The sequence below is a fragment of the Pseudophryne corroboree genome, chromosome 1, assembly GCF_028390025.1.
Source record: "Pseudophryne corroboree isolate aPseCor3 chromosome 1, aPseCor3.hap2, whole genome shotgun sequence".
Lineage (NCBI taxonomy): Eukaryota > Metazoa > Chordata > Amphibia > Anura > Myobatrachidae > Pseudophryne > Pseudophryne corroboree.
Window position 1 is genome coordinate 452,057,020 of NC_086444.1, and position 26,343 is coordinate 452,083,362.

The 26,343-nt window shown below is 46.4% G+C and overlaps 1 protein-coding gene across 3 annotated transcripts in view; it reads right to left on the reverse strand.

The window, feature by feature from the left end:
* Positions 1-1,783: 1,783 nt before the first annotated feature.
* RNF212B (ring finger protein 212B) overlaps positions 1,784-26,343 on the reverse strand; it is a 368,589-nt gene continuing 344,029 nt past the window's right edge. For all 3 annotated transcript variants that reach the window (XR_010171594.1, XM_063913630.1, XM_063913629.1), the window contains 2 exons: positions 9,672-9,719; positions 1,784-2,073 (listed from right to left, as the gene is read on the reverse strand). Coding sequence is in view for 2 of the 3 variants with exons in the window: in XM_063913630.1 (XP_063769700.1) it covers positions 9,672-9,719 (48 nt within the window). In the remaining variant the exon portion in view is untranslated. The remainder of the gene's footprint in view (positions 2,074-9,671; positions 9,720-26,343) is intronic.

The window sequence follows — 26,343 nt, forward strand, 5'->3', positions numbered from 1 at the left end:
TAAGGCCCGACAGAGAGGGAGTTTGCCAGCTCACACCCAGCGCCTCAGACCAGACCTTGCAGCGCTTTTATATATATATATATATATATATATATATATATTCAACACCAAATATGCTGTGCCCCCCCTGTTTTTGCACCCTGTTACTTGTGACAGAAGTGAAGGGCCAGGACCAGCGTCTCTGCAGCTTGCTGCGAAGAGAAAAGATGGCGCTGATAAAAGCTGGAAGGACGAAGCCCCGCCCCCATAAATGGCACGCTTGTGTCCCGCTTATTTTTTATACTGGCGGGGGTCTGTATACAGTGCCTGCGCACTGTATACCTCTGTGCCAGATCTTAAAAGAGGTTTTATTGCTGCCCAGGGCACCCCCCCTGCGCCCTGCACCCATGTAGTGCCGTTTGTGAGCGGGAGCAATGGCGCGCAGCGCGACCGCTGCGCGGTACCTCTGAGACTGATGTCTTCTGCCGCCTTCACTAAAGTCTTCTTTGCTTCGGTTACTCACCCGGCTTCTCTCTTCTGGCTCTGTGAGGGAGACGGCGGCGCGGTTCCGGGAACGAGCAGCTAGGCTATACCAAGTGATCAGACCCTCTGGAGCTAATGGTGTCCAGTAGCCTAAGAAGCAGAGCCTTTAACTCACAGAAGTAGGTCTGCTTCTCTCCCCTCAGTCCCACGAAGCAGGGAGCCTGTTGCCAGCAGTGCTCCCTGAAAACAATAAACCTAACAGAAAGTGTTTTCTAGAGAAACTCAGTAGAGCTCCCCTAGTGTGTGTCCAGTCTCTCTGGGCACAGAGTCTAACTGAGGTCTGTAGGAGGGGCATAGAGGGAGGAGCCAGTTCACACCCATTCAAAGTCTTATAATGTGCCCATGTCTCCTGCGGATCCCGTCTATACCCCATGGTCCTTACGGAGTCCCCAGTATCCTCTAGGACGTAGGAGAAATACAGTATGCATGGCAAGCAAAGAAAGCACTATCAGTCAGGGCTGTAAGAAGGGTTGTGCGGCCGATGCCATCACACAGGGTGGTGTGCACTGGGCGCTGCATTGTCGTTGCCCCTCAGTCCCAGCATCTTGCTAGCATGGTGACTAAAACGGAACACTGCAGTGCCGGCAAGGGCGACTTTCAGCCTGTACAGGCAATCTGAGTGTCCTTAATACGCCCTGAGTGGTGCAGTAGTGTGCTGGTGACCGCGATTCCGCCCGTCCACCCCGACGGAAGCAGCTTTGTGCTCATAGGACTGCACATGGCACACTACCACCCTGTTACCGGGCTGCTATTAGTGTCAGAAGTGATCAGAAATGGTTAGCTACTGCTGACCACTGGCATTATCATCCGTGTGTACTTGTACTAGCCACCTGACACACACAAGTGATACAGTTAATCTCTATTCAGATCTGCTCTATTTACAATTACCCAAAAATGCTCTAACTGTACTAGGTTTGCAGTTGCACTCCCCAACGCTCCACCACTGAACCTCTACAAGTGTAAGGATGCCCAAGTACCAAATCTCTATCAGAACTAAAGGCTAACCCTTTTTTTTGTCTGGGAATAAGCAATACAAAATTTCCATATTTTTCAACTGCCCAACTTTGCAGAAAACCCTTTGCTACAACATTTTTGAGAGGGGAAATATCTAGTAAAAGGTGAGACTATTTGTGTGCTTTTTATAAAACCATATTTTACTATTTAAAAAAAATAAAAAAATTTTTAAAATAAATCTGTACAGGTTGCTATACAGCTGCACATGTTTACTTAACTCTATTCACCATGCAGTCGTAAAAAAACATGCTGTTTAATATTTATTTTATAAATGTAACATAAACATACAATTTACACTTCCAAAACAATATATAAGAATAAATAAAATAGCTGTAAAAACTTCAGAAACAACATATGAACCTACTGTATTTTTAACTTCCGAAACCATATATAAAAAACAGTTACACGTAACACTGCATAAATCCACCTGTTTCTTTAGATGCAAGTCACTGTGTACTGGAATTTCTCTGAGCAATGACGATTATTGCTGGGGTTTCTAGTAGATGGAAAGGGGCAGTCTGATGCAAGAACATTCAGCTGGAACAAATAATAAGATTTTAAACCTACCGGTAAATCTATTTCTCCTAGTCCGTAGAGGATGCTGGTGACTCCGTAAGGACCATGGGGTATAGACGGGCTCCGCAGGAGATAGGGCACCTAAAAAGAACTTTGACTATGGGTGTGCACTGGCTCCTCCCTCTATGCCCCTCCTCCAGACCTCAGTTAGAGAACTGTGCCCAGAGGAGATGGACAATACAAGGCAGGATTTAGCAATCCAAGGGCAAGATTCATACCAGCCCACACCAATCATACCATGTAACCTGGAACATACATAACCAGTTAACAGTATGAACAAAACAACAGTAACGGTCCAAGACCGATGTCAACTGTAACATAACCCTTATGTAAGCAACAACTATATACAAGTCTTGCAGAGTTTCCGCACTGGGACGGGCGCCCAGCATCCTCTACGGACTAGGAGAAATAGATTTACCGGTAGGTTTAAAATCTTATTTTCTCTTACGTCCTAGAGGATGCTGGGGACTCCGTAAGGACCATGGGGTTTATACCAAAGCAACCAATCGGGCGGGAGAGTGCGTATGACTCTGCAGCACCGACTGAGCAAACGCTAGGTCCTCATCAGCCAGGGTATCAAACTTGTAGAATTTAGCAAAAGTGTTTGACCCCGACCAAGTCGCCGCTCGGCAAAGCTGTAATGCCGAGACGCCTCGGGCAGCCGCCCAAGAAGAGCCCACCTTCCTAGTGGAATGGGCCTTAACCTGAATTTGGTACCGGCAATCCAGCCGTAGAGTGAGCCTGGTGAATCGTATTACAGATCCAGCGAGCAATAGTCTGCTTCGAAGCAGGAGCGCCAATCTTATCGGCCGCATACAGGACAAACAGAGCCTCTGTTTTCCTAATTCTAGCCGTCCTGGCTACATAAATTCTTAAAGCCCTGACTACGTCCAGGGATCTGGAATCCTCCAGGTCACTTGTAGCCACAGGCACCACAATAGGTTGATTCATATGGAACGAAGAAACCACTTTAGGCAAAAATTGCGGACATGTCCTCAATTCAGCTCGATCCACATGAAAAATCAAGTAGGGGCTCTTGTGTGACAAAGCCGCCAACTCTGACACTCGCCTTGGTGATGCTAAGGCCAACAACATGACCACCTTCCAGGTAAGAAATTTCAACTCAACCTTGTTAAGCGGTTCAAACCAGTGCGATTTTAGGAACTGCAACACCACGTTCAGATCCCATGGTGCCACTGGAGGCACAAAAGGGGGCTGGATGTGCAGCACTCCCTTTACAAACGTCTGGACTTCTGGAAGAGAAGCCAATTCCTTCTGAAAGAAAATCGAGAGGGCCGAAATCTGTACCTTAACAGAGCCTAATTTCAGGCCCATATCCACTCCTGTCTGTAGGAAGTGGAGAAGACGACCCAGATGAAAATCTTCCGTAGGTGCATTCTTGGTCTCACACCAAGACACATACTTTCGCCAGATACGGTGATAATGTTTTATCGTCACCTCCTTCCTAGCCTTTATTAACGTAGGGATGACCTCTTCCAGAATCCCCTTTTTTGCTAGGATTCGGCGTTCAACCGCCATGCCGTCAAACGTAACCGCGTTAAGTCTTGAAATACACAGGGCCCCTGTTGCAACAGGTCTTCCCTCAGAGGAAGAGGCCAGGGGTCTCCTGTGAGCATCTCTTGTAGATCCGAGTACCAAGCCCTTCGAGGCCAGTCTGGGACAACGAGTATCGTCTGTACTCTTCTTCGTCTTATGATCCTCAACACCTTCGTGATGAGAGGAAGAGGAGGAAACACATAGACCGATTTGAACACCCACGGTGTTACCAGAGCGTCCACTGCTATTGCCTGAGGGTCCCGAGACCTGGCGCAGTACCTCTGAAGTTTTTTGTTGAGACGTGACGCCATCATGTCTATTTGAGGAGTTCCCCAGAGACGTGTTACGTCTGCAAAGACTACTTGATGAAGTCCCCACTCTCCTGGATGGAGATCGTGTCTGCTGAGGAAGTCTGCTTCCCAGTTGTCCACTCCCGGAATGAAGACAGCTGACAGAGCGCTTACATGATTTTCCACCCAGCGAAGAATCCTTGTGGCTTCCGCCATCGCGACTTTGCTTTTTGTCCCGCCTTGGCGGTTCACATGAGCCACTGCTGTGACATTGTCTGATTGAATCAGAACCGGTAGGTTTCGAAGAAAATTCTCCGCTTGTCGAAGGCCGTTGTAAATGGCCCTGAGTTCCAACACATTGATGTGTAGACAGGACTCCTGGTCTGACCACAGGCCCTCCTCGGAGGCTCGCGTCCGTGGTAACCAGGATCCAATCCTGAATTCCGAACCTGCGACCCTCCAGGAGGTGAGCACTTTGCAACCAGCACAGGAGGGACACTCTGGTCCCTGAGGACAGAGTTATTTTCCGATGTAAGTGCAGATGGGACCCGGACCACTTGTCAAGAAGGTCCCATTGAAGAGTCCTTGCATGGAACCTGTCGAAGGGAATGGCCTCGTAGGCCGCCACCATTTCCCCCAGAACTCGAGTGCATTGGTGAACTGACATCCTTTTCGGTTTTAGCAGTTCTCTGACCATGTTCTGGATGTCTTGGGCTTTCTCTATTGGGAGGAAGACCTTCATTTGTTCCGTATCCAATATCATACCTAGGAACGGCAGTCGAGTTGTCGGAATCAACTGTGACTTTGGTAGATTTAGAATCCAACCGTGTTGCTGGAGCACTCTCAGAGAGAGCGCCACACTGCAATTTCTCTCTTGATCTTGCTTTTATCAGGAGATCGTCCAAGTATGGGATAATTGTGACCCCATGCTTGCAGGACCACCATCATTTCCGCCATTATCTTGGTGAAAATCCTCGGGGCCGTGGAAAGTCCAAACGGCAACGTCTGAAATTGGTAATGACAATCCTGTACGGGGAATCACAGGTATTCCTGATGGGGGGCATATATGGGGACATGAAGGTACGCATCCTTTATGTCCAGAGATACCATAAACTCCCCCTCCTCCATGTTGGCTATTATCGCTCTGAGTGATTCCATTTTGAATTTGAATCTTTTTATGTACAGGTTTAGGGATTTCAGATTCAAAATCGGTCTGACCGAACCATCCGGTTTCGGGGACCACAAATAGGGTTGAGTAGTAACCTCTTCCCTGCTGGTGCAGGGGAACCTTGATTATCACTTGCTGTATACACAGCGTTTGAATTGCAGCTAACACTACATCCCTTTCCGATGTGGAAGCTGGTAGGGCCGATTTGAAAAATCGGCGCAGGGGCACCTCCTCGAATTCCAGTTTGTAACCCTGGGAAACTATTTCCAGCACCCAGGGATTCAGGTCCGAACTGACCCAGGCCTGACTGAAAAGTCGAAGACGTGCCCCCACCGGTGCGGACTCCCTCAGGGGTGCCCCAGCGTCATGCTGTGGGTTTTGAAGCAGCCGTGGGAGGACTTTTGTTCCTGGGCACCTGCCGCAGCAGGTGCTCTCTTGCCTCTGCCCTTACCTCTGGCGAGGAAAGAGGATCCCCGACCTCTTTTAGACTTATGCGACCGAAAGGACTGCATCTGATAGGGTGTTACTTTCTTTTGCTGTTGGGGAATATATGGTAAAAAAATTTGATTTACCTGCTGTAGCTGTGGAAACCAGGTCCGTCAGCCCATCCTCAAACAATACATCCCCCTTAAAGGGTAGTACTTCCATATGTTTCTTGGAATCCGCATCACCCGTCCATTGGCGAGTCCATAAGGATCTTCTCGCTGAGATAGCCATGGCATTGGCCCTAGAAGCTAGCAATCACATGTCCCTTTGAGCATCCCTCATAAATAAGACTGCATCTTTTATATGGGCTAGAGTTAGGAATATAGTGTCCTTATCCATAGTCTCAAATTGATCTGTCAGCTCATCTGTGCAAGCTGCAATTGCGCTATACACCCATGCCGACGCAATCGTCGGTCTTAGCACAGAACCCGTATGAGAATAAATACCCTTTAAGGTAGTTTCTTGCCTGCGATCTGCTGGGTCTTTAAGGGCTGCTGTGTCAGGAGACGGTAGCGCCACTTTCTTGGATAAGCGCGACAGGGCCTTGTCCACAGTGGGGGGTAATTCCCAAATCTCCCTGTCCTGCTTAGGGAAAGGGTATGCCATAAAAATTCTTTTGGGGATCTGCGGTCTCTTATCCGGAGTCTCCCAAGCTTTTCCAAAGAACTCATTTAATTCATGAGATGTGGGAAAATTTATAATCTGTTTCTTTTCCTTAAACATGTGTACCCTTGTGTCGGGGACCGAGGGTTCATCCACAATATGCAAGACATCCCTTATTGCCACAATCATACCCTGAATAGTTTTAGTCACCCTAGGGTGCAATTTTACTTCGTCATAGTCGACACTGGAATCAGAATCCGTGTCGGTAGTAGTGGCTTGTGTTAAGGGACGCTTTTGAGACCCCGACGGGCCCTGTGAGTCGGTCCAATCTGAGGATTGACCGCCTGATGTCCCCCCTAAACCAGCCTTATCAAGCCTCTTATGTAAAGATGCCACACTTGCATGCAATGTATGCCACATGTCCATCCAATCAGGAGTCGGCACAACTGACGGGGACACACCACTCATTTGCTCCACCTCCTCCTTGGAGAAGCCTTCCGCCTCAGACATGTACGACACACACGTACCGACACCCCACACACACAGGGATTTACCTATAAGGGGACAAAACCCCAACCAGGCCCTTAGGAGAGACAGAGAGATTAGAGTATGCCAGCACACACCCAGCGCTTAAAACACTGGAATATACAACCAGATAGCGCTTTTATATGTTTATAATCGTAATCTCCACTCACTGCATCGCCAAAGTGCCCCCCTCCTTCTTTTTCCAACCTGTGAAGCTCAGCAGGGGAGAGAACAGGGAGCCAGCGTTTTCCTCATGCAGCCTCTGTGGAGAAAATGGCGCTGGTTAGTGCTGAGGATCAAGCCCCGCCCACCCGACGGCGGGCTTCGGTCCCTTCATCAAATATTAATAAAATGGCGGGGGTCCGCGGATTTACTGTCCCCCAGCCTAATCGACCTTATATATGGCCAAAACGAGGTTTATTGCTGCCTAGGGCGCCCCCCCCCCCCTGCGCCCTGCACCCTTCAGTGCCTGCATTGTGTGTGTGACAGGGAGCAATGGCGCGCAGCTTACCGCTGCGCGCTTACCTCATGAAGATCTGATGTCTTCTGCCGCCTGAAGTCTTTTCCTCAATACTCACCCGGCTTCTATCTTCGGCATCTGTGAGGAGGACGGTGGCGGCGTGGCTCCGGGACGAACCCCAGGTGAGACCTGTGTTCCGACTCCCTCTGGAGCTAATGGTGTCCAGTAGCCTAGAAGCAGTGCCCAACTTCACAAGCCAGCCCTGCTTCTCTCTCCTCAGTCCCACGATGCAGGGAGCCTGTTGCCAACAGGACTCCCTGAAAATAAAAAACCTAACAAAATTCTTTTTCCACAGAAAACTCTGGAGAGCTCTCTGCAGTGCATCCATTCTCCTCTGGGCACAGAATCTAACTGAGGTCTGGAGGAGGGGCATAGAGGGAGGAGCCAGTGCACACCCATAGTCAAAGTTCTTTTTAGGTGCCCTATCTCCTGCGGAGCCCGTCTATACCCCATGGTCCTTACGGAGTCCCCAGCATCCTCTAGGACGTAAGAGAGAACATGTTTACAGTATTTGTATATACTCTGCCTTCAACATCACTCCACTCATCCAGTCCCTTGCATGTTTTTTCCTCCTTTAAAACATTGACTGAATTCACCCTTTTCTTACTCCGCATGTTAACAAAACCCCTAACCATTCTCACAACTAAAACCTCCAATTTGGCCTTCACCATACCTATATATCCTGATTACAAGCCACCCTAATGACTGATCATCTTTTTGCAGTTTCACATCTGCTGGTTAATTCTAAAGATCCCCACACACACACAGGCTCCTCATAAACTCCAGAATCCACTTCAAGCTACTCACTCTCACCTTCAGTGCCCTCGCTAACACCACCTCCTACTACATCTCTGACAGTGGTCATATTCACCCTCTCATACTCTGCCTCTGATTTGAACCTTATCTCCTATCTCTTTATCTACTGCCTCCAGGACTTCTCATGGATTTCTTCCATCTTATGAAACTAAGTACCTCTTGCCAACCTTCTTTCTTTCAAGCTCTCTTGTCAAACCACATCTTCACTATAGACTATTCTGCCCCTCCTGTGTACTACCAGCTACCAACTTGTCCCTCTAGTTTCTCATCTCATTATAACAAGAGCCACCAAGGGGTTTTCATGATCCATTGTGCAGCTGCATTTCATGGGCCCACCTTCTGCACCAGCTATGTGTGCATCAAATAGTGCCCCACCCCCTAATATGTGTAGGTAACTTTGGTAAAAGTAGTTGTTGCGTGTGTAGTATTTACTCATAGAACAATAAAAAGCTATTGCTTTGCACAGTCACTCTCCACTGCACATAACAATCTGCCACCTTTCACAGCCGGCCAGCAGGAGGTTCAGTTCCTATGTACCTGGCTCTCTTTGTCTTATTTCTGTACCGTCTCTGTAACCTTTTATACCCTTGTCCTGTTTTAATGTATAATTAGCTGTTTGTATGATTTGTTACACTAACTGCCCAGCCAGGGGTGCCTCAGACATTGTGGAGCCCAGTAAAAATTCAGCTAGCAGTGTAACAAATCATAAAAAAAAAAAAAAAAGAAAAAAAAGAAATTCATAAATAACACAGAACAATGACCTATAATTGTTAATGGTTGCATTTTATATAAATGTAGGGCTATAGGGACCAATCCCTTTCTTGAATGACACCAAGCACAGGGATGTGGTTTTCTAGATTTAAAGCCCTACCCAAGTTCTGTTAAAGTGAGTTTCTGCCTAACCCATTTGGTTGTATACCTGGTAGAATGAAAGGAAGAATAGTGGCTAGCAAGTGAATATGATGCTTATTTAACTATGCCACTGTAGGCTTAATACAGTTGGGTGAGAGGTGTTACTCAGGCCATCAGCTCACCAGAGGTCATCCAGAATTTGGTTTAGTTACCCCTCATTTGGTTGTGTCCTAAGTATACGTATTACTTCTCAGAGGGATCGGCATGTGATCCCGCAGCACAGGATGCCAAATGTCAGTATACCAACATGGGCATCCCGGGCGCTAGAATGCCGGCAAGGGGGGGGGGGGGGGGGGGGCAGTGTAACAAAGCCACCATGGATGTTGTGGACACACATAGAGGGGGAATCCCCTACCTCGCCGGTATACCAGCGGCAGTATAAAGCCCCTGTCGGGATCCCCATGTCAGTATTGAGACAGCCGGGATCGTGACGGTCGGTATGTTAACCACATACCTTCTGCAACATCTACCATTGTTTGCACATTCCTGTATTTGAACAAGTGACATCTGCAAGTTTACCCAATCAGTTAAGTGTCAGCAACCCTAAACAAATCTCTAGTAAATAGAACACAGGAACCCAGAGTTGGGAGGAGAATGGTTTATAGGCCCCTGAACATAAACTTGATACATACAATATGGAATAACATGAAGTTACTATACACAGTAATGGAAAAACACTTACTTATGTTCTTGATCTTTGTGATCCTGGCATTTTAGGGGTAAATGTTAGCTGTAGAAACAACCATCCTTACTCTTGGTGCAATTATTACAATTTTACATTTATTATACAAATACATTACACCACATTTAGGCCATGATTCTGAGTCAGATGCAATGCTGATATTCACAAAAATGGTCAATATTTTCAACTGTGCATGTATCTAAAGTAGCTATCATTGGAGGCCATTCTTATGTAGATTCTGCACCTAGCATGGGGCAGGAGCAAGTTTCGATGGTAAGTGAAATGGTAGCACCTAAAGGTGCACCAGGTGGGATTGTTGCATCTAATGATGCACTAGGCAAGATTGTTGCCTCTAAAGATTCAGAAAGTGGGTGTCCAGCTCCTGGCATATTCAGACATAGTACACTTATACGCTAGAGGAAGGGCATGTTCTAGCATTAGCATAATGGCACAGACGTAACTATGGCAAAAGACACTGAAGTGGCTGTAGCAGCATGTGACTCAGAATCAGCTCCTTTATGCATAGGCTAAAAAAAATGGGAAAATATTTATGTAAAACATATCATACTTGGAAAGCTACAGAATTGTTATGTATATTATGTTAATTTATTTTATACTTCTATTTGTCAAATATGGCAAAAACATTTTTTTTTTATTTAACATAATACAGGTTGAGTATCCCATATCCAAATTTTCCGAAATACGGAATATTCCGAAATATGGAATTTTTTGAGCGAGAGTGAGATAGTGAAACCTTTGTTTTCTGATTACTCAATGTACACAAACTTTGTTTAATACACAAAGTTATTAAAAATATTGGCTAAAATGACCTTAAGGCTGTGTGTATAAGGAGTATATGAAACATAAATGTATTCTGTGTTTAGACTTAGGTCCCATTGCCATGATATCTCATTATGCTATGCAATTATTCCAAAATACAGAAAAATCCGGTATCCAAAATACTTCTGGTCCCAAGCATTTTGGATAAGGGATACTCAACCTGAATATGCTTTTTCTTTCTGGATAATTAGAGCATGATGCTGAATATCCTCCTCCAGCAAATAGCAGTGTGGTGTCTATACAATACTTCCTCCTAGTCATACTAGCATATGTACAGCACAAGAGAGGAAAATAAAAGACAACATAATAGGAGTCTAAAGGTCAAGTCATCTGAGGAAACAAAGACAACATATGGTACCGGTATGACGAAGACAATCCTATATTTATGTGTCCCACAGCTTCCATTCCTTAACTGATTTTAGCTGTTCTTTTTGATTAAAATATACTTAATATAAATCAATCCTTTGTGAGGATGACATTAATGTACACTTTGATTAATACCTTACTCTATTTTTATTAATTTTATACATTACAAAATGTTGTTATCAATATATAACCGTTAATGTGGTACATTTTTGGTGATATTTGAAAACAAACAAAAAAAAATGTGTATGTTGATGTACGTTTGGTGGGCGAGCGCAACGAAGTCCCTTGCGGGTTTGCTGCACTCGCCACGCAGCGGGCTCGGTGACTCACCACAGGTTTTGTTCCCACTCTATGGGTGTCGTGGACACCCAGGAGTGGGAATAGTCCCTGTTGGTTGGCATGCTGACTGGCGGCCTTGTGATTGTTCGGGATTCCGGCGCCTTTATTTTAACTGTCACATAACCCTAATCCTCCCTGGTGGTTCCTAACCCTAAACTACCCACTTCTACCAGCCTAAACCTAACTTTCCCTCCCCCCTTCCCCTACAGCCTAACCCCCCCCCCCCCCCCTCCGCAGTCTAACCCTGACCTTCCTCCCACAGTCTACATCTAACGCGTGGTTTACCAGTGTGTAGTCCCTGCAGTTCTTCGTTCGGGATTCTGGCATATGGGGTCCCGGCGTCGGTATTCCGAGCAATGAGCCTTATTCAGTATCAGTTGTAAAACTTTTCGCCCATTTATGATCACACTTTATGATCACATCCCAGAAGTATGCGTCAGGCGTTCGGGGGCGGCGATGCTGCATTGACGAGGGTGGTCCAGGACACGCAGGTGTATCATGGCCATTTTTAGGGCGGGCAGATGACGTCACCTGCGTTTCCTGCAACAGAAAACATGACAGTGCGCCTGCATACGCACCTGGGCTACCACTAATTGCCAATTACTGCGATGTGACCACAATTGAAATGTAAATTGCATCGCTTGTCCTGTGCTAGGCGGCCCCCAGCATGCGATTGTTAGCAGTAGCAGTTTCGCTTTTTCAGCACACCTGCTACTGAATCTGAATGAGGTCTTGTGCCGGGATTCCGGCGTTGGTATTCTGACTGCCAGGATCCCGTTAAAATGTAATCATATATTGTTTTGGTGTTTTAAACATTTTCTATTGAAGTAATAAAAACTGTAAATACTTTTAACAATGTAATTTCCTTTAAAAGATAAATAGCAGTATTATTAGAGTATTATTTACATCGTTATTTCATTATTTCCGACAAAACGTTTATGAACACACTTCTGGAAGACCACCTATTTTACGTTTCATTAACATGAATAGGAATAATTTCCAGGTATTGGCTCCCATAGGGACGTGGATATGCCTCTCTACATGATTTAAAGGGCCAGGTGCGCCACAAACGGAACTTCACTTTGGCGCTCAAATTCAACTCCATTAGATTTTGCTAAAGCCTTTGACACAGTGCCTCACATAAGGTTGATTTTTAAATTAAGAGAGCTTGGCCTAGGAAGCAACGTTTGTAATTGGGTCAAAAATTGGTTGGAAAATAGGGAACAGAGTGGTGGTCAATGGAACAAAGTTGGACTAAAGTATTAAGTGGTATACCTCACAGTGTCTGTACTAAGCCCACTTCTGTTTAACATATTTATAAATGACATAGGAGACAGTCTTGAGAGCAAAGTGTCCATATTTGCAGATGACACTAAACTGTGTAAGATAATTAAATCAGATCAGGATTTAGACTATCTACAAAACTACTTAATTAAACTGGAGGTTTGAGCTGCAAAGTGGAGTATGAGGTTTAATATAGAGGAAAGTTACGCATTTTGGGACCAAAAACAAACATACAATCTATACATTAAATGGGGTAAATCGATAATGGTATAGGATTTGGGGGTGCTGATTGGCAGTAGACTTAGCAGCAGCAAAGGCCAATAAGGTATTAGCATGCATAAAACGGGGAATAGAGACAAGGGAACACAGGGGGTCATTCCGAGTTGTTCGCTCGCTGCCATTTTTCACAGCGCAGCGAACAGGTTACCATTCCGCATGCGTATACACCGCAATGCACAGGCGCATTGTACGGGTACAAAATGGATCGTTGCTGGGCGATGGATTTAACGAAGAATCCATTCGCACAGCTGATCGCAAGGAGATTGACAGGAAGAGGGCGTTTGTGGGTGGCAACTGACCGTTTTCAGGAAGTGTTTGGAAAAACGCAGGCGTGTCCAAGCGTTTGCAGGGCGGGTGTCTGACGTCAATTTTGGGACTGGACAGGCTGAAGTGATTGCAAGGGCTGAGTAAGTCCAGAGCTACTCAGAAACTGCAAAAATCTTTTTCGCCCCGCTCGGCTGCACATGCGTTTGCACACTTGCAAAGCGAAAATACACTCCCCCATGGGTGGCGACTATGCGTTTGCACGGCTGCTAAAAGTAGCTAGCGAGCGATCAACTCGGAATGATCCCCACAGTGTTATCCTGTATAAATGATTGGTATGGCCGCATCTAGAATACAGTGTACAGTTCTGGCGCCACATTACAAAAAAGACATCCTGGAACTTGAAAAAGTTCAGAGAAGAGCTACAAAATTGATTAAGGGCTTATGGGTAAATTTACTAAGATGGAAGTTCTATTTAAGATGGGATGTTGCCCTTAGCAACCAATAAGATTTAAGGTTAGACAATAGAAAAAGAAGAAGAGGAGTGATCGGGCGCCAAGACAGATAGGCAGTAACCTTCTGGTCAAAAGGTATTCCCAATACCAAAATGAAATAGAAATATCTGCGAGTAAGACCAGATGGGGTGCGCCAATCTTTTATCGTAAAAGTGGTACTTCCCTTAAAATTATTCTGTCATAGAACTTATGTAGGCTTCAAATGATAGGCTCCATATAAGGAAGAAAAAGATTTTTCGAAAATGGTGCAATACGTTCATAACAATTTATTACGTCACATTATGATAAAAACATAAAATAAATTCTTTAGAGAGATAAAATCTCATTATATCCATATAGAACACAAGCAATGGTAAGGGTGGAGGTTTACCAGATTTTCGTATGGTAAGGGCCTTTAAGATGTAAAAAGAGGAGTAGCTGGCTCCGGAACCTGTCTCCACAGTCCAAACTCTACGTCCGTCTGGTCAGACTTCCACCAAGAGATAGCACTCCTGTCATACAATTCTGACGCGTTTCGGGACCTCTCCCTTCCCCAAGCCAGTATAAGGTATTTAAGGTATTATTTTCTAGAAGGCGCTAGATAAATGAGAAGTAGAATCTGATTGGTTGCTATGGGCAACATCCCATCTTAAATAGAACTCCCATCTTAGTAAACGTACCCATTAGAGTCAACGGATTATGAGGAAAGGCTAACTTGGTTAGATATGTTTACAGTAGAAAAGAGGCGTCTAAGAAGAGACATGATCATATTTACAAATACATTACGGGTCAATATATGGAACTAGCAGGCGACTTGCTTATCAAGAGATCTGTACACGGGACACGCGATCACCCCCTTGGGTTAGAGGGGAGGAGGTTTCATATGCAGCTAAGAAAGGGTTTCTTCACATTAAGGGCAGTAAAGATATGGAATTCTCTGCCAGAGCAAGCTGTAATGACTGACTCAATTGATTATACTGTAGGTTGAACTCGATGGTCAATAGTCTTTTTTTAACCTCAGCAGATGTTACTATCTATAAAAAGGAAGTCCCTGGGAGTCCTCCTGTGCTAGAGTATAGGCACCCAAACCTTGCTCCAGCGTCAGCCTTATGCTGGTGTGTTTCCTTGTGAAAACTACGTTCCTGTTTCCCTGTGGTCATTGGCATTTCTATAATGGGTGCAGGGTGGGCCCATACCGCACCCATATTTTAATACCTTTCCGGAAGTCCCATGTTGGGCGCTGCAGCTGATGTGAAAACACCCAAAATGGCTGCTGCACATGCGCAGTAGTGAAATGCACCATACAGAGGAGGGGGCCCACTCGGAGTCTACACAGGGGCCCCTCCTCTGTTAAAATGCCCCTGCATGTGGTGTTCCAGGTTCCAGCCTACTGTACTGCATTACAGTTCCTGCTCCATTCCTGACATCCGCGTTTCTGTGTTCCATGTTCCAGATGACCAGCTTGCTGCTCCAGTGCCAGCACACCTTTCTGCGTACTCTTTTGTTCACTCCTCCTCAGGAGCGCTTGTACCTGGGAACCCAGATTGAAGGCACAGCTAAGTCCAAACCTTACTGCTGATGAATACCACCGGCACTTTAAGACTCCACGCGTCAGTTCTAGGTCTCCGCCAATCCCACAGTACGGGTTCACATCCACAATCCATCCGTGACTTTGTGACACCCAGTTCCACTTGCCGCATCTTATTTATTTTCTACAACCAGGATTGGCTAAAGATCTCCGTCTCTCTTCCTTGCGAGGTCACGTTTCAACCTTGTCTGTACGTTTTCAGAGGCACTTTGAGTCTCTTCCATATGATAAATCATCTATGCACCATATGATAAATCATCTATGCAAGGGGTGTTGCATGTCCAGTCACCATATGTTCCTCCTATTACACTTTGGGACCTCAATCTGGTCTTGGTGGCCCTTCAATGGGCTCCAATTGGTGGAGATACGCTGGCTTTCTTGGAAGGTAGTATTTCTCAGATCTGATTGTAGATGTACTAAAATTAGCACATCTACGATCAGTTTCACAGACATGCGGGGAGACACCCAGCACAGGGCTAGTCTGCCTCGCATGTCAGCCCCCCCCCCCCCCCCTGCAAGGGAGTAAAAGCACCGGCGATGCTTTTGCACCCCGAGTAGCTCCTTGCCAGCGCAGCTCCTGGGGGCTAACTTCCATGTCCCTGCTTGTGACATCACGCAGCTGCAGCCCGCCCCTCAATGGTCCGGACATCTGCGTTGTCCGGACCGCGACCCCTCCCGCCTCTGCCTGTCAATCAGGCAGAGGTGATCACAGCCCTGAGATGCTTTCAGCATCTCACTGGGCTCCTAGGATGTACACGCGCACAAAGGAATTCAGACTGCGATCGCTGCCGCAGTCCAGTACCTATAGTACTTTCTTTTTCATTTGGCTTTGTTACACACACAACTAAGGAGCTGGAGGAGGTTGAGGGTTTTAAGGAAGTGGGGAGGGTCAGCTTCTTTAGTTAATTATTTAATGCCTACTCCTCAGCATCTCCCTCAAACACTAGTGTCAGTGTTCCCCAGATGGACTCAGAGGAATTGATTTTACAGTGAGTACAAAAATCCTCTTTTTTTCTTCTTCTTATAGTTGCCCCCATTATAACTTAGCAGTACCTACTGCACATTCTGTAGAATTGTGGTATTTTGATTTACTTACTTTTTCTTGAGTCAATGTAATCCATGGGTAAAATTAAACCACTGTACTGACATGGACCACTCAATAGAGCTCCCATACAAGAAATGTTTCTAAAAATCCAGAATCAAATTAAAGGGTCTATGTACATAATTCTGTATACTTTTTAAATACTAGCCAGAGACTTTGACAAAGCAGACCACTTCCACTCTCACTACCAGTACATTTCCATATCCGAGCAAGTGGGCAGTGACCTGTGAAACATGTTATATTGATGGAAACCATTATTTATACTAATTTATGAACTATTATATGCTCACAAACTTCTTAATAAAATCAGATGTTTGTAAAAATTGTCCCAGGTGTGGTATGATTTGTCTTAGCATGTCAACAGGGACCATGTCAAAATTCATTGTGATACATGGATGATATGTTAACCTAGTGAACTGTCAACAAACCATCCCTGGTGTTCTAGTGGTCTCTTATCTTCTCTTCGTGGCTGCAACTGCTCTAGCGTCATCTTCTGTGTCCTGGTGGTCTCATGCGGTTCAGTTCCAGTTCAGCATTCCAGTGAGTATTAAACTCTTTTCCCCTAATTGTAATACCTCCCACATCCTAATCATAACCTCTCCTCCACAGCTTAACCCTAACCCTCCAGGCAACACCTAACCGTAACCATCGGTATCCTGAGAATGTCAACATTTGAGATGTTAACGCTAACATACCAACATTCAAAAGTTGACATTGTTACTGTTGACCATCTGACCGGATACCATTGTCCCATGTTGGAGCAATCTTTTTCATATTTTTGACATACAAGTCTTACCAAAAAACAATATGACACAACTTGGAGGCCTCCAAATCAATATAATCTGGGACTACTAATATTTGAACATCCCAGTTGTCTACTAAACGTTAACCCTTCATCTCTACATATTCAAGAGAGGTTCTAGTTTTCCTTTCATCTCTAAGTATCTTCAACACTCACTAAAACCTTCTATCCAGTGGAGTGATACGGACATTGCACCCTATTAAAAGTAACTACAACAGAGTTTTGACTACTTTTGTGCAAATGCAACTATTTTTATAGTGAAGCAAATTGCTATTTCAAGAGTTGGCAGGTGTGATTTACACTGCCACCCTTTCGCCAAGTTATCTTTGTTTTTTCCAGTTGTCATTTAGTCCTTTTAACCATCAGTAACTTGCTGTTATAATCCACTGTTACTGGTGGCACTCAGCCATCAGAACCCGACTGCAAGTGCCGACTGTGTGCTACTTGTAGAAGAGCAGTTGCTGTTGCCACCATCACCAGGCTTCTCACCACCAGGAACTGCTTACTTCTTGATAGTAGTATGTAGATGCTGCAGCACCTCTTTGCCAGTGATTTGCAGCTGGTCCCTTCTGACAGCTTACTTCTGATCAGTACTCCTGTGTATCAGGAACATTGTTGACATTGGATACTGGTTTCAACACAGGGCAGCAGGGGAATGGATAAATGTAGCACTTCAGGAATATTTCAGATAATTTACTTCTCACAGGATCTTATAAACAGAATGGTGTTTATTGCTCATGAATAGTTTTGACAAGGCATTACAGTCTGTGGTACTGATGAGCATCCAGAAGCACAAAACTGTACATGGGGGGTAATTCAGACCTGATTGCTAGGCTGTGTTTTTGCACAGCGGGCGATCAGGTCTAAACTGCGCATGCGTATGCACTGCAATGCGCAGATGAGTCGCACGAGTACGAAGAATCCATTCGCACAGGCGATCGCAAGGAGATTGACAGGAAGAGGACGTTTGTGGGTGTCAACTGACCGTTTTCTGGGAGTGTTTGGAAAAATGCAGGCGTGTCCAAGCGTTTGCAGGGCGGGTGTCTGACATCAATTCTGGTCCTGGACAGGCTGATGTTATCGCAGCGGCTGAGTAAGTCCTGGGCCGCGCAGACACTGCACAAAATCTGTTTGTACAGCTCTGCTGCACATGCGATCGCACACTTACACAGCTAAAATACACTCCCCCTGTAGGCGGCGACTATCTGTTTGCAGCAAAGCAAAGCAAAAATCGTCAGCTAACGATCAGGTCTGAATTAGCCCCATAATTCACATGGATTTCTACAACACATTGGTAGGTGGTAATCTAGCCCCCTCTCCATCCTGGCATCTCTGTGTATGGGCTAGAATATTATATTTAATGTTCAGCATAAGGGTAGTTCGAGCAACAATAAGCAAAAAAAATAATGGTAGAGTATTTGGCTGCTGACAAAACGGAGTGCATGCATGTGTGTTAAGAGAATGTAGCATTTAAGCTCCATGCCAACAGGATTGATGTGAATATTTAGTTAGTTAGTTATGCGTGTGCACCAAAAATAGGATTTTAATTACCTGCCAGTAAATCCTTTTCTCGTAGTCCATAAGGGATATTGGGGAGACTTAGTACGATGGGTATATACGGGGTCCAAAGGAGTTAAATTTCTTCAACTGTGTGTACTGGCTCCTCCCCTCTATGCCCCCTCCCCCAGGCAGTTATAGGTAAAACAGTGCCCAAAGGAGAAAGGACATACTTGAGAGAAGGAACATAATAACAATGAGTGGTGAGATTTACACACCAGCACACCACAAACATAAAACGACAAGCAATGGCTGGCAACAAAACAGCAACAGCTGAACAGGTAACTATATAAAGAGAATCTGCAGAAAAGTCGAGGCACTGAGGCGGGCGCCCAATATCTGTTATGGACTACGAGAAAAGGATTTACCAGTAGGTAATTAAAATCCTATTTTCTCTAGCATCCATAAGGGATATTGGGGAGATCTGTACGATGGGGACTTCCAAAAGCTTCCAGGACGTGCGGGAACATGCAGAGACTTCTGCAGCACCGCCTGCCCAAACTGGGTATCCTCTTTGGCCAGGGTATAAAACCTGTAGAACTTCACAAAGATATTCTTCCCCGACCAGGTAGCAGCTCAGCATAGTTGCAAGACCGAGACTCCATGGGCAGCCGCCCAGGAAGACCCCACCGATCTTGTAGAGTGGGCCTTCAGAGACTGTGGAACTGCCAACATAGGCCTGTTGGATAGTAAACCTAATCCAATGAGCAATGGACTACTTTGAAGCAGGACAACCCTTTTTCTGCGCATCATAGAGCACGGACAGGGAATCCATCTTTCTGATCCAAGCCGTTCGCTTGACATAAATCTTCAAGGATCGCACAGCATCCAATGCCTCCGGAGAAGCAGAAGTGCCAGAACTTGACGGAACCATACTAGGTTGATTCAAGGAGAACATAGAGAGAACCTTCGGCAGGAACTGTTGCCTAGTCCTGAGCTCCACTATATCCTCATAAAAAGACCAAGTAAGGGCTTTTACACGATAAGGCCCCCAAATCTGAGACACACTTGGCAGAACACTATATTCAAATTCCAGGGTGCCGTGGGCGGCACAAAAGGAGTTTGAATGTGAAGGTCTGAACTTCTGGCAATACAGCCACTTTCTCCTGGAAGAAAATTGAGAGGGCTGAAACTGGACCTTAATGGAACCCATACGTAATCCCTTATCCACACCAGCCTCGAGAACATGGAGGAAACGTCCTAAGTGGAACTCTGCAGGCGGATACGTGCGACAAGAGACATATCTCCTCCAGAAATTATGATAGTGTTTTGACGTGACAGGTTTTCTGGCCTGAACCATGGTTGCAATAACCTTTTTGGAAAGGCTCTTGTGAGCTAGGATGTTCCGCTCAACCTCCAGGCTGTCATACGAAGCTGCCGAAAGTCCGGGTAGACGAACGGTCCTTGTTGAAGAAGATCTCTTCTCAGTGGCAGAGGCCAAGGGTCTTCGACGGACATGTCCAGAAGATTTGTGTACCATGCCCTCCGAGTCCAATCCAGGGCAATCAGAATTGCCTGGCCTCTTTGATTCCTGATTCGCTTGAGCACAAATGGGAGCAACAGAATCGGAGGAAACAGGTAGACCAGCCGACTGCACCGTGGAGTTGTCCGACTGTACTTGGATCACGTGATCCCTGAACCAGAGCATTATAGATCGCCCGAAGTTCCAGAATGTTGATCGGAAAGAGGGCTTCGTGGACTGACCACCTGCCCTGGAACTGAGCCCCCTGGGTGACAGCTCCCCATTCTCACAGACTCGCATCCGTTGTGAGAAGTATCCAATCCTGAATCCCAAAACTTCGGCCTTCCAATAGGTTGGAGGACTGCAGCCACCACAGAAGAGAAATCCTGGCCTGAGGTGACAGACAAATTACCTGGTGCATCTGAAGATGTGATCCGGACCACTTGCTCAGGAGGTCCAGCTGAAAAGTCCTGGCATGAAACCTTCCACACTAGATTGCCTCGTACGAGGCAACCCTTTTCCCCAACAATCTTATGCAAAGATAGATGGATACCCGAGTAGGCCTGAGAACCATGCGGACCATCTCCTGAAGTGATCTCACCTTGTCCTCTGGGAGAAACATCCGTTGGGCCACAGTATCCAGCAACATTCCCAGGAACAGGAGCCTCTGAGTTGGCTCCAGGTGGGACTTTTGTAAATTGAGGATCCACCCATGGTGTGACAGAAGTTGGATAGTGTGGTCTATATGAAGCAATAAAAGCTCCCTGGATCTTGCTTTTATCAGAAGATCGTCCAGGTAAGGGACCACATTGACCCCCTGGACTCGGAGCTAGAACAACATCTCTGCCATCACCTTTGTGAACACCCTCAGAGCCGTTGACAGGCCAAAGGGTAGCGCCTGGAACTGGTAGTGATGATTCAGCAGGGCAAACCTCAGGTAGGCCTGATGAGGCGGCCAAATTGGGATATGGAGATAGGCGTCTTTTATATCCAGGGAAACCATGAACTCCCATTTTTCCAGGCCCGCAATCACCGCTCACAAGGATTCCATCTTGAACTTGAAAACCTTTATGTAAGGGTTCAAGGATTTTAGATTCAAAATGGGCTGTACCAAACCGTCCGGTTTCGGTACCACGAACAGGTTGGAGTAGGAATCCTTTCCCTGTTGCCTTTCCCTGTTGTTGCAGTGGCACTGGAACAATGACTCGGGAATGGACCAATTTTAGGATGGCCTGTTGCAGCGTAACACGCGTATTCTCCAAAGCCGGTAAGCTTGATTTGAAAAATCGTTTGGGAGGAGCACTGTCGAACTCCAGCTTGTTGTCCTGAGAAATTAGGTCCTTGACCCAGGTATCCTGGCAAGAACTTTCCCAGATGCGACTGAAGTGAGGCAGCCGAGCTCCCACCTCGAGATTCTCTCGGGGTGGGTGGGCACCATCATGCTGAGACCTTAGTGGAAGCTGTACCGGTGCTCTCCTGAGAACTGGCGATCATTGGTTTTCTTGTCTTACCTCTGGTGCCTTTAGCCGCGTTGGAGGCACCGCTGGCCCTAGATCTAAACCTGTTAGACTGAAAAGACTGGGTAGATGGCCCTGGGTAGGAACGCCTAGCCGGCGGGGCCCCAGAGGGGAGAAACATGGATTTCCCTGCAGTAACTTTAAAGATCCACATATCCAATTCCACCCCGAAGAGCCATTCCCCCAAAAAGGGGAGTGACTCGACACTGCACTTGGATTTTGTGTCCGCTATCCATTGACGCAACCTCAAAGCCCTGCATGCCGACACTGCCATAGCAGTGGTCCTAGCATTAATATTGCCTATCTCCTTAAGAGAGTCACACAGGACACGTGCAGTGTCTGGAATGTGCTTCAGGAGAGTCACTGTAGTGACCAGTGACATATACCCCGAGAGGCCCTCCTGAATCTGAGTAGCCCAGGAATGAATAGCATGAGTCATCCAGCAACCTGCTATGACCGGCTTTTGAGACAGACCCGCTGCTGTGTAGATAGATTTTAGTGTAGTCTATCTTTCTATCCCCAGGGTCCTTCATAGTGAAGGAGCCCGGGGCCAGCAGTACCGCCTTCTTGGATAGGCACGAGACTGATATGTCCACAGCCAGTGGTTGTTCCCAGAATTTTCTGCCTTCAGGAGCAAATGGGAAAGTGTGCAAAAACCGTTTTGACACTTGGTATTTTTTATCTGGATTTTTCCAGGTTAACTTAAATCATCTAACTGCAGAATCAGGGAAAGTGACACTGGGTTTGTTCTGTGTGAAGAAAAATGACTGCTGTGATGCAGCGTCCTCTATAGGGAGTTTTAACACATCCCAATAGCCAAAATGAGGGGTTCAATATCCTGTGTAGAAGGGGAATCCCCAGTAATAGGTTCCAATTTCTCCCCCTCCTCCAGTATTTCCTCATCTGAATAAGAGAGTAATGCAGGTAACCTACGTTATTGTGGTCCTGAATTAGAGAGGAGGTGCTGCTCTGCCCCTGCAGCCAGATCTGCAACAGCTTGCTGCAATTGTTGCATTTTTTGAGCATTTGCAGTGAGCTGAGATGACATATCAGACATCATGTTTTTTATGGCACCTAGCCCTGACTCTACCACCCTGTCCCCTCACTGAGCTGTGAGGACTGACTACATTGTTCACATGATAATGAACCAGACGCAGAAAGAGAATCTGGTGTGACATACACTGCATAATTGGTGTTGTACCATGTTCACAGTAATAACACTTACATACACATACACACAGACAAGTAATATGTGTCACAGGGCGGGTACTCACCGCCGCGGGTCCCGGGATTTAACCCCTGCCGGTGCGGCTAGCGGTGGTGCTCAGTGGCCGCATGGGGGTGCGGCGCGGTCAGCAGCGGGAGTGGCAGCTTCCTGGAGACTAGAGGGATGACCTAGTGGCCGCAGCCTCCCTGTGTGTCTGCAGTACAGGGGGCGGCCATGTTGGAGACCAAGTGCAGCACCAATGAGCATATGGGTGTGTGTCAGCCAATCCTGGTTTTCTGTTGCCTATAAATAGGATGGGATTTTTGCATTCTGTGCCAGTGCTTTGTTGCCTTCCTGAGGAGCCGCCGATGATCGCAGACAGGTGGAGAAACGCGTTTTATTACCCTGCGGACATCAGGAGAGACCTGTACACATCCAATATTCCTTACACGCTGTGGAACCGGATTCGGACCTCCAGATATGACCCAATGAAGGAATTTTCTACCAGGGTCGGGAGTGAACGGACCAGTGTTCCTTATAAGTTCAGGAAGGACGGATGTGGTAATATTGACTTTCTAAATCACTAAACATGGCCATGTTTTAATCACAATGAGTGGTGCTTGCCACTTTAAGAGTTATATTCCTAATTGACTGCCGGCACACAAAAGCGATCGAAGAAACACTTTGAGCACAACTGTGTTTAATAGATTGCTGTCTATGGATTAAGACTCTCAGTGGCTTAGCAAACAAGACTTTTATGGTATGGTGTTTTAAATCTACGGCCGTGGTTAATTTCCCCTGAAGTGTATCAGGGACACAACATATCTTTTTATGAAGTGGGTAACAGTATCTCTTTTAGATGTGGATGTTTGGTTAGGACATAAGTTGCATTATGTGTCATTATTTGTCCAGGCTCAGCAGTGGCTGTTAGTATAACTGAATTCATCTGATCTAAATTGATCTCTGGAGCTTGGAGGAATAAAATAAGAGTGCATGTTTTATATAACAACTACTGCATATGATGTGCTAAAATCTTATTGGAGTTTATGTGTGAAATTATAGAAATCCTTATTTTAGGATGTTATAGAAAGAAATATTAACTAAAAAAAGCCTTTTTAAGACACGGTTTGCCAGTGCTTTCTATTGCTTTTTTGTTTTGTTGTGGTTACTCTGTATCCTAGCTCTGTGCTCCCGCAGATTACTCTGTGCGTCTCTAGGTAATTTGGTCCCATCTTGCTCTCCGAGTTGTCAGCCGGCTCTCGTTGCACTACGTCCACCAGCTTCCCCGTGCGCGGTCATGGTCGACCACTCTCCCGCCGGTGTCTTCGAGTTCTCCAGGTTTCCTGTGGTGGTTTGTCAGCCTCAGTCTGTGTCCTTCGGTCACGTCTCCGCATCATCCAGTGGATGATCCTCGCCGCTTCAGCTAGATAACCCGTCTTCACAGTTCTCCTTCCACGTCTTCGCATCATCCTGCAACCGGTCTCCACGGTTCTTCAGCCATGTCTTCGCATCATACAGTAACTTAACTTCACAGTTCTTCAGCCATGTCTTCGCATCATACAGGAACTTAACTTCACAGGTCTTCAGCCACGTCTTCACATCATACAACTTAACTACACAGTTCTTCAGCCACATCTTCCCATCATACAGCAACTTAACTACACAGTTCGTCAGCCACGTCTTCGTATCATCTAAAGCAAACTCTTATCAGTTCTTCAGTCTCGACTTTGTATCATTCATCGGAAATTCTTACAATTTTCACTCACGTTATCATCCCATCCAGAAACCTACTCTCCGCAGTTCATCTCACGCCCCACGTCACCCTGCAAACCTCGTCATAGTTCCACAGTCACGCCCCTTCTTCAAACCATCTCTCTCTGCAAGCACCAGCCTCTTCCTTCAGGAGTTCAGAGACTTCATTCTCTACAGTTTATCAGTCCCGAGCCAGTTTGACTTCCTACCGCTTTTCTCTGTTTGTGCCGTTAATAAATATATGAAAAGGAATTATCTTCGTCCTCCTTGTTTCCTGCACTCCGGAGCATCTGCTCCTTCGGTTGGTCTGAGTCCAACGGATTCACAAAAACAGCCTGCCCTGATAATATGATAACAAGCCTGCCCTTACTGTATGTGAGAGGGAGACAGAGAAAGAAAGGAGACCAGCACACCCAAGCTAAACAGCCCCAGTGAGGCTGCAAGCTGATATATCACAGTATAACACTGGTATTTTGTCCTGTTTAGGACACAGATTGTGTACAATAGCTGATCTCCCTCTTTGCTACACCCCTGTACCAGTTTTCCAGCGTTATCCTGAGTGTCTGGAGGAGCTGTGTGCGCCTGCTGCTGCAGCTGTAAGCAGAAGGCGCCAAAATGCCGCTAGTCCTGCTCTGAGGAAGCTCCGCCCCCCTTAATGGCGCCGGAGCTTCAGCTATATTTATACTGCCAAAATCTCCCAAACAGCTTAAAAACATCACACAAGTGTTAGTTTAAGCCAGTGGTTCTCAACCGCGGTCCTCAAGTACCCCCAACAGTTCATGTTTTCCAGGTCTCCTCACATGATTGCAAGTGAAATAATTTGCTCTACCCGTGGGTCTTTTAAAATGTGTCAGTGATTAATGAATACACCTGTGCACCTGCTAGATGACCTGGAAAACATGAACTGTTGGAGGTACTTGAGTACCGAGGTTGAGAACCACTGGTTTAAGCCACCGCTTGCCAGTGTACACAGGTGGCTATAGCGGGTCCCCCCCAGGAGGGTCCCGTATGCCTCCCCTGTGTGTCAGCCGCACCTTGAACCGGGGGACCCCCCTAGCGGGGCCCCCATTTTATACTCACCACTGTCATCACCTTCAGGCTATTGTTAGAGGTATGCGATGTGCTGCGATTGTGACCGCAAAGGCGCGGTCCCCGCGGTGCAACAACCTTTCAGGATGGTGGTCCTGCAGCGGGGAAGCGGCTCTGACACCTTGCAAGGCCGGTGACCGCCCCCCCTCCCCTAACTCCCACGGTGCAGGTATGCTGTTGACCAAACAGCAAAGTAAAAATAATAAAAGTTTTAAAAGAAACTCTCTGGAGCTCCCAGAGTGTGCATCCTCTCCTGAGGGCACTTTTTTCTAAACTGCATGTGGGAGGGGGCATAGAGGGGAGGAGCCAACACACCAAGCTGAAGAAATTTAAAGTGCACCGGCTCCTTTGGACCCCGTCTATACCCATCGTACTAAGGCCCTCATTCCGAGTTGTTCGCTCGCTAGCTGCTTTTAGCAGCATTGCACACGCTAGGCCACCGCCCTCTGGGAGTGTATCTTAGCTTAGCAAAAGTGCGAACGACAGATTAGCAGAACTGCTACTAAATATTTTCCTGCAGTTTCTGAGTAGCTCCAGACCTACTCACAGATTGCGATCAGCTCAGTCCGTTCAGTTACTGGTTTGACGTCACAAACACGCCCTGCGTTCGGCCAGCCACTCCCCCGTTTCTCCAGACACTCCCGCGTTTTTCCCTGACACGCCTGCGTTTTTTAGCACACTCCCGGAAAATGCTCAGTTACCTCCCAGAAACGGCCCTTTCCTGTCAATC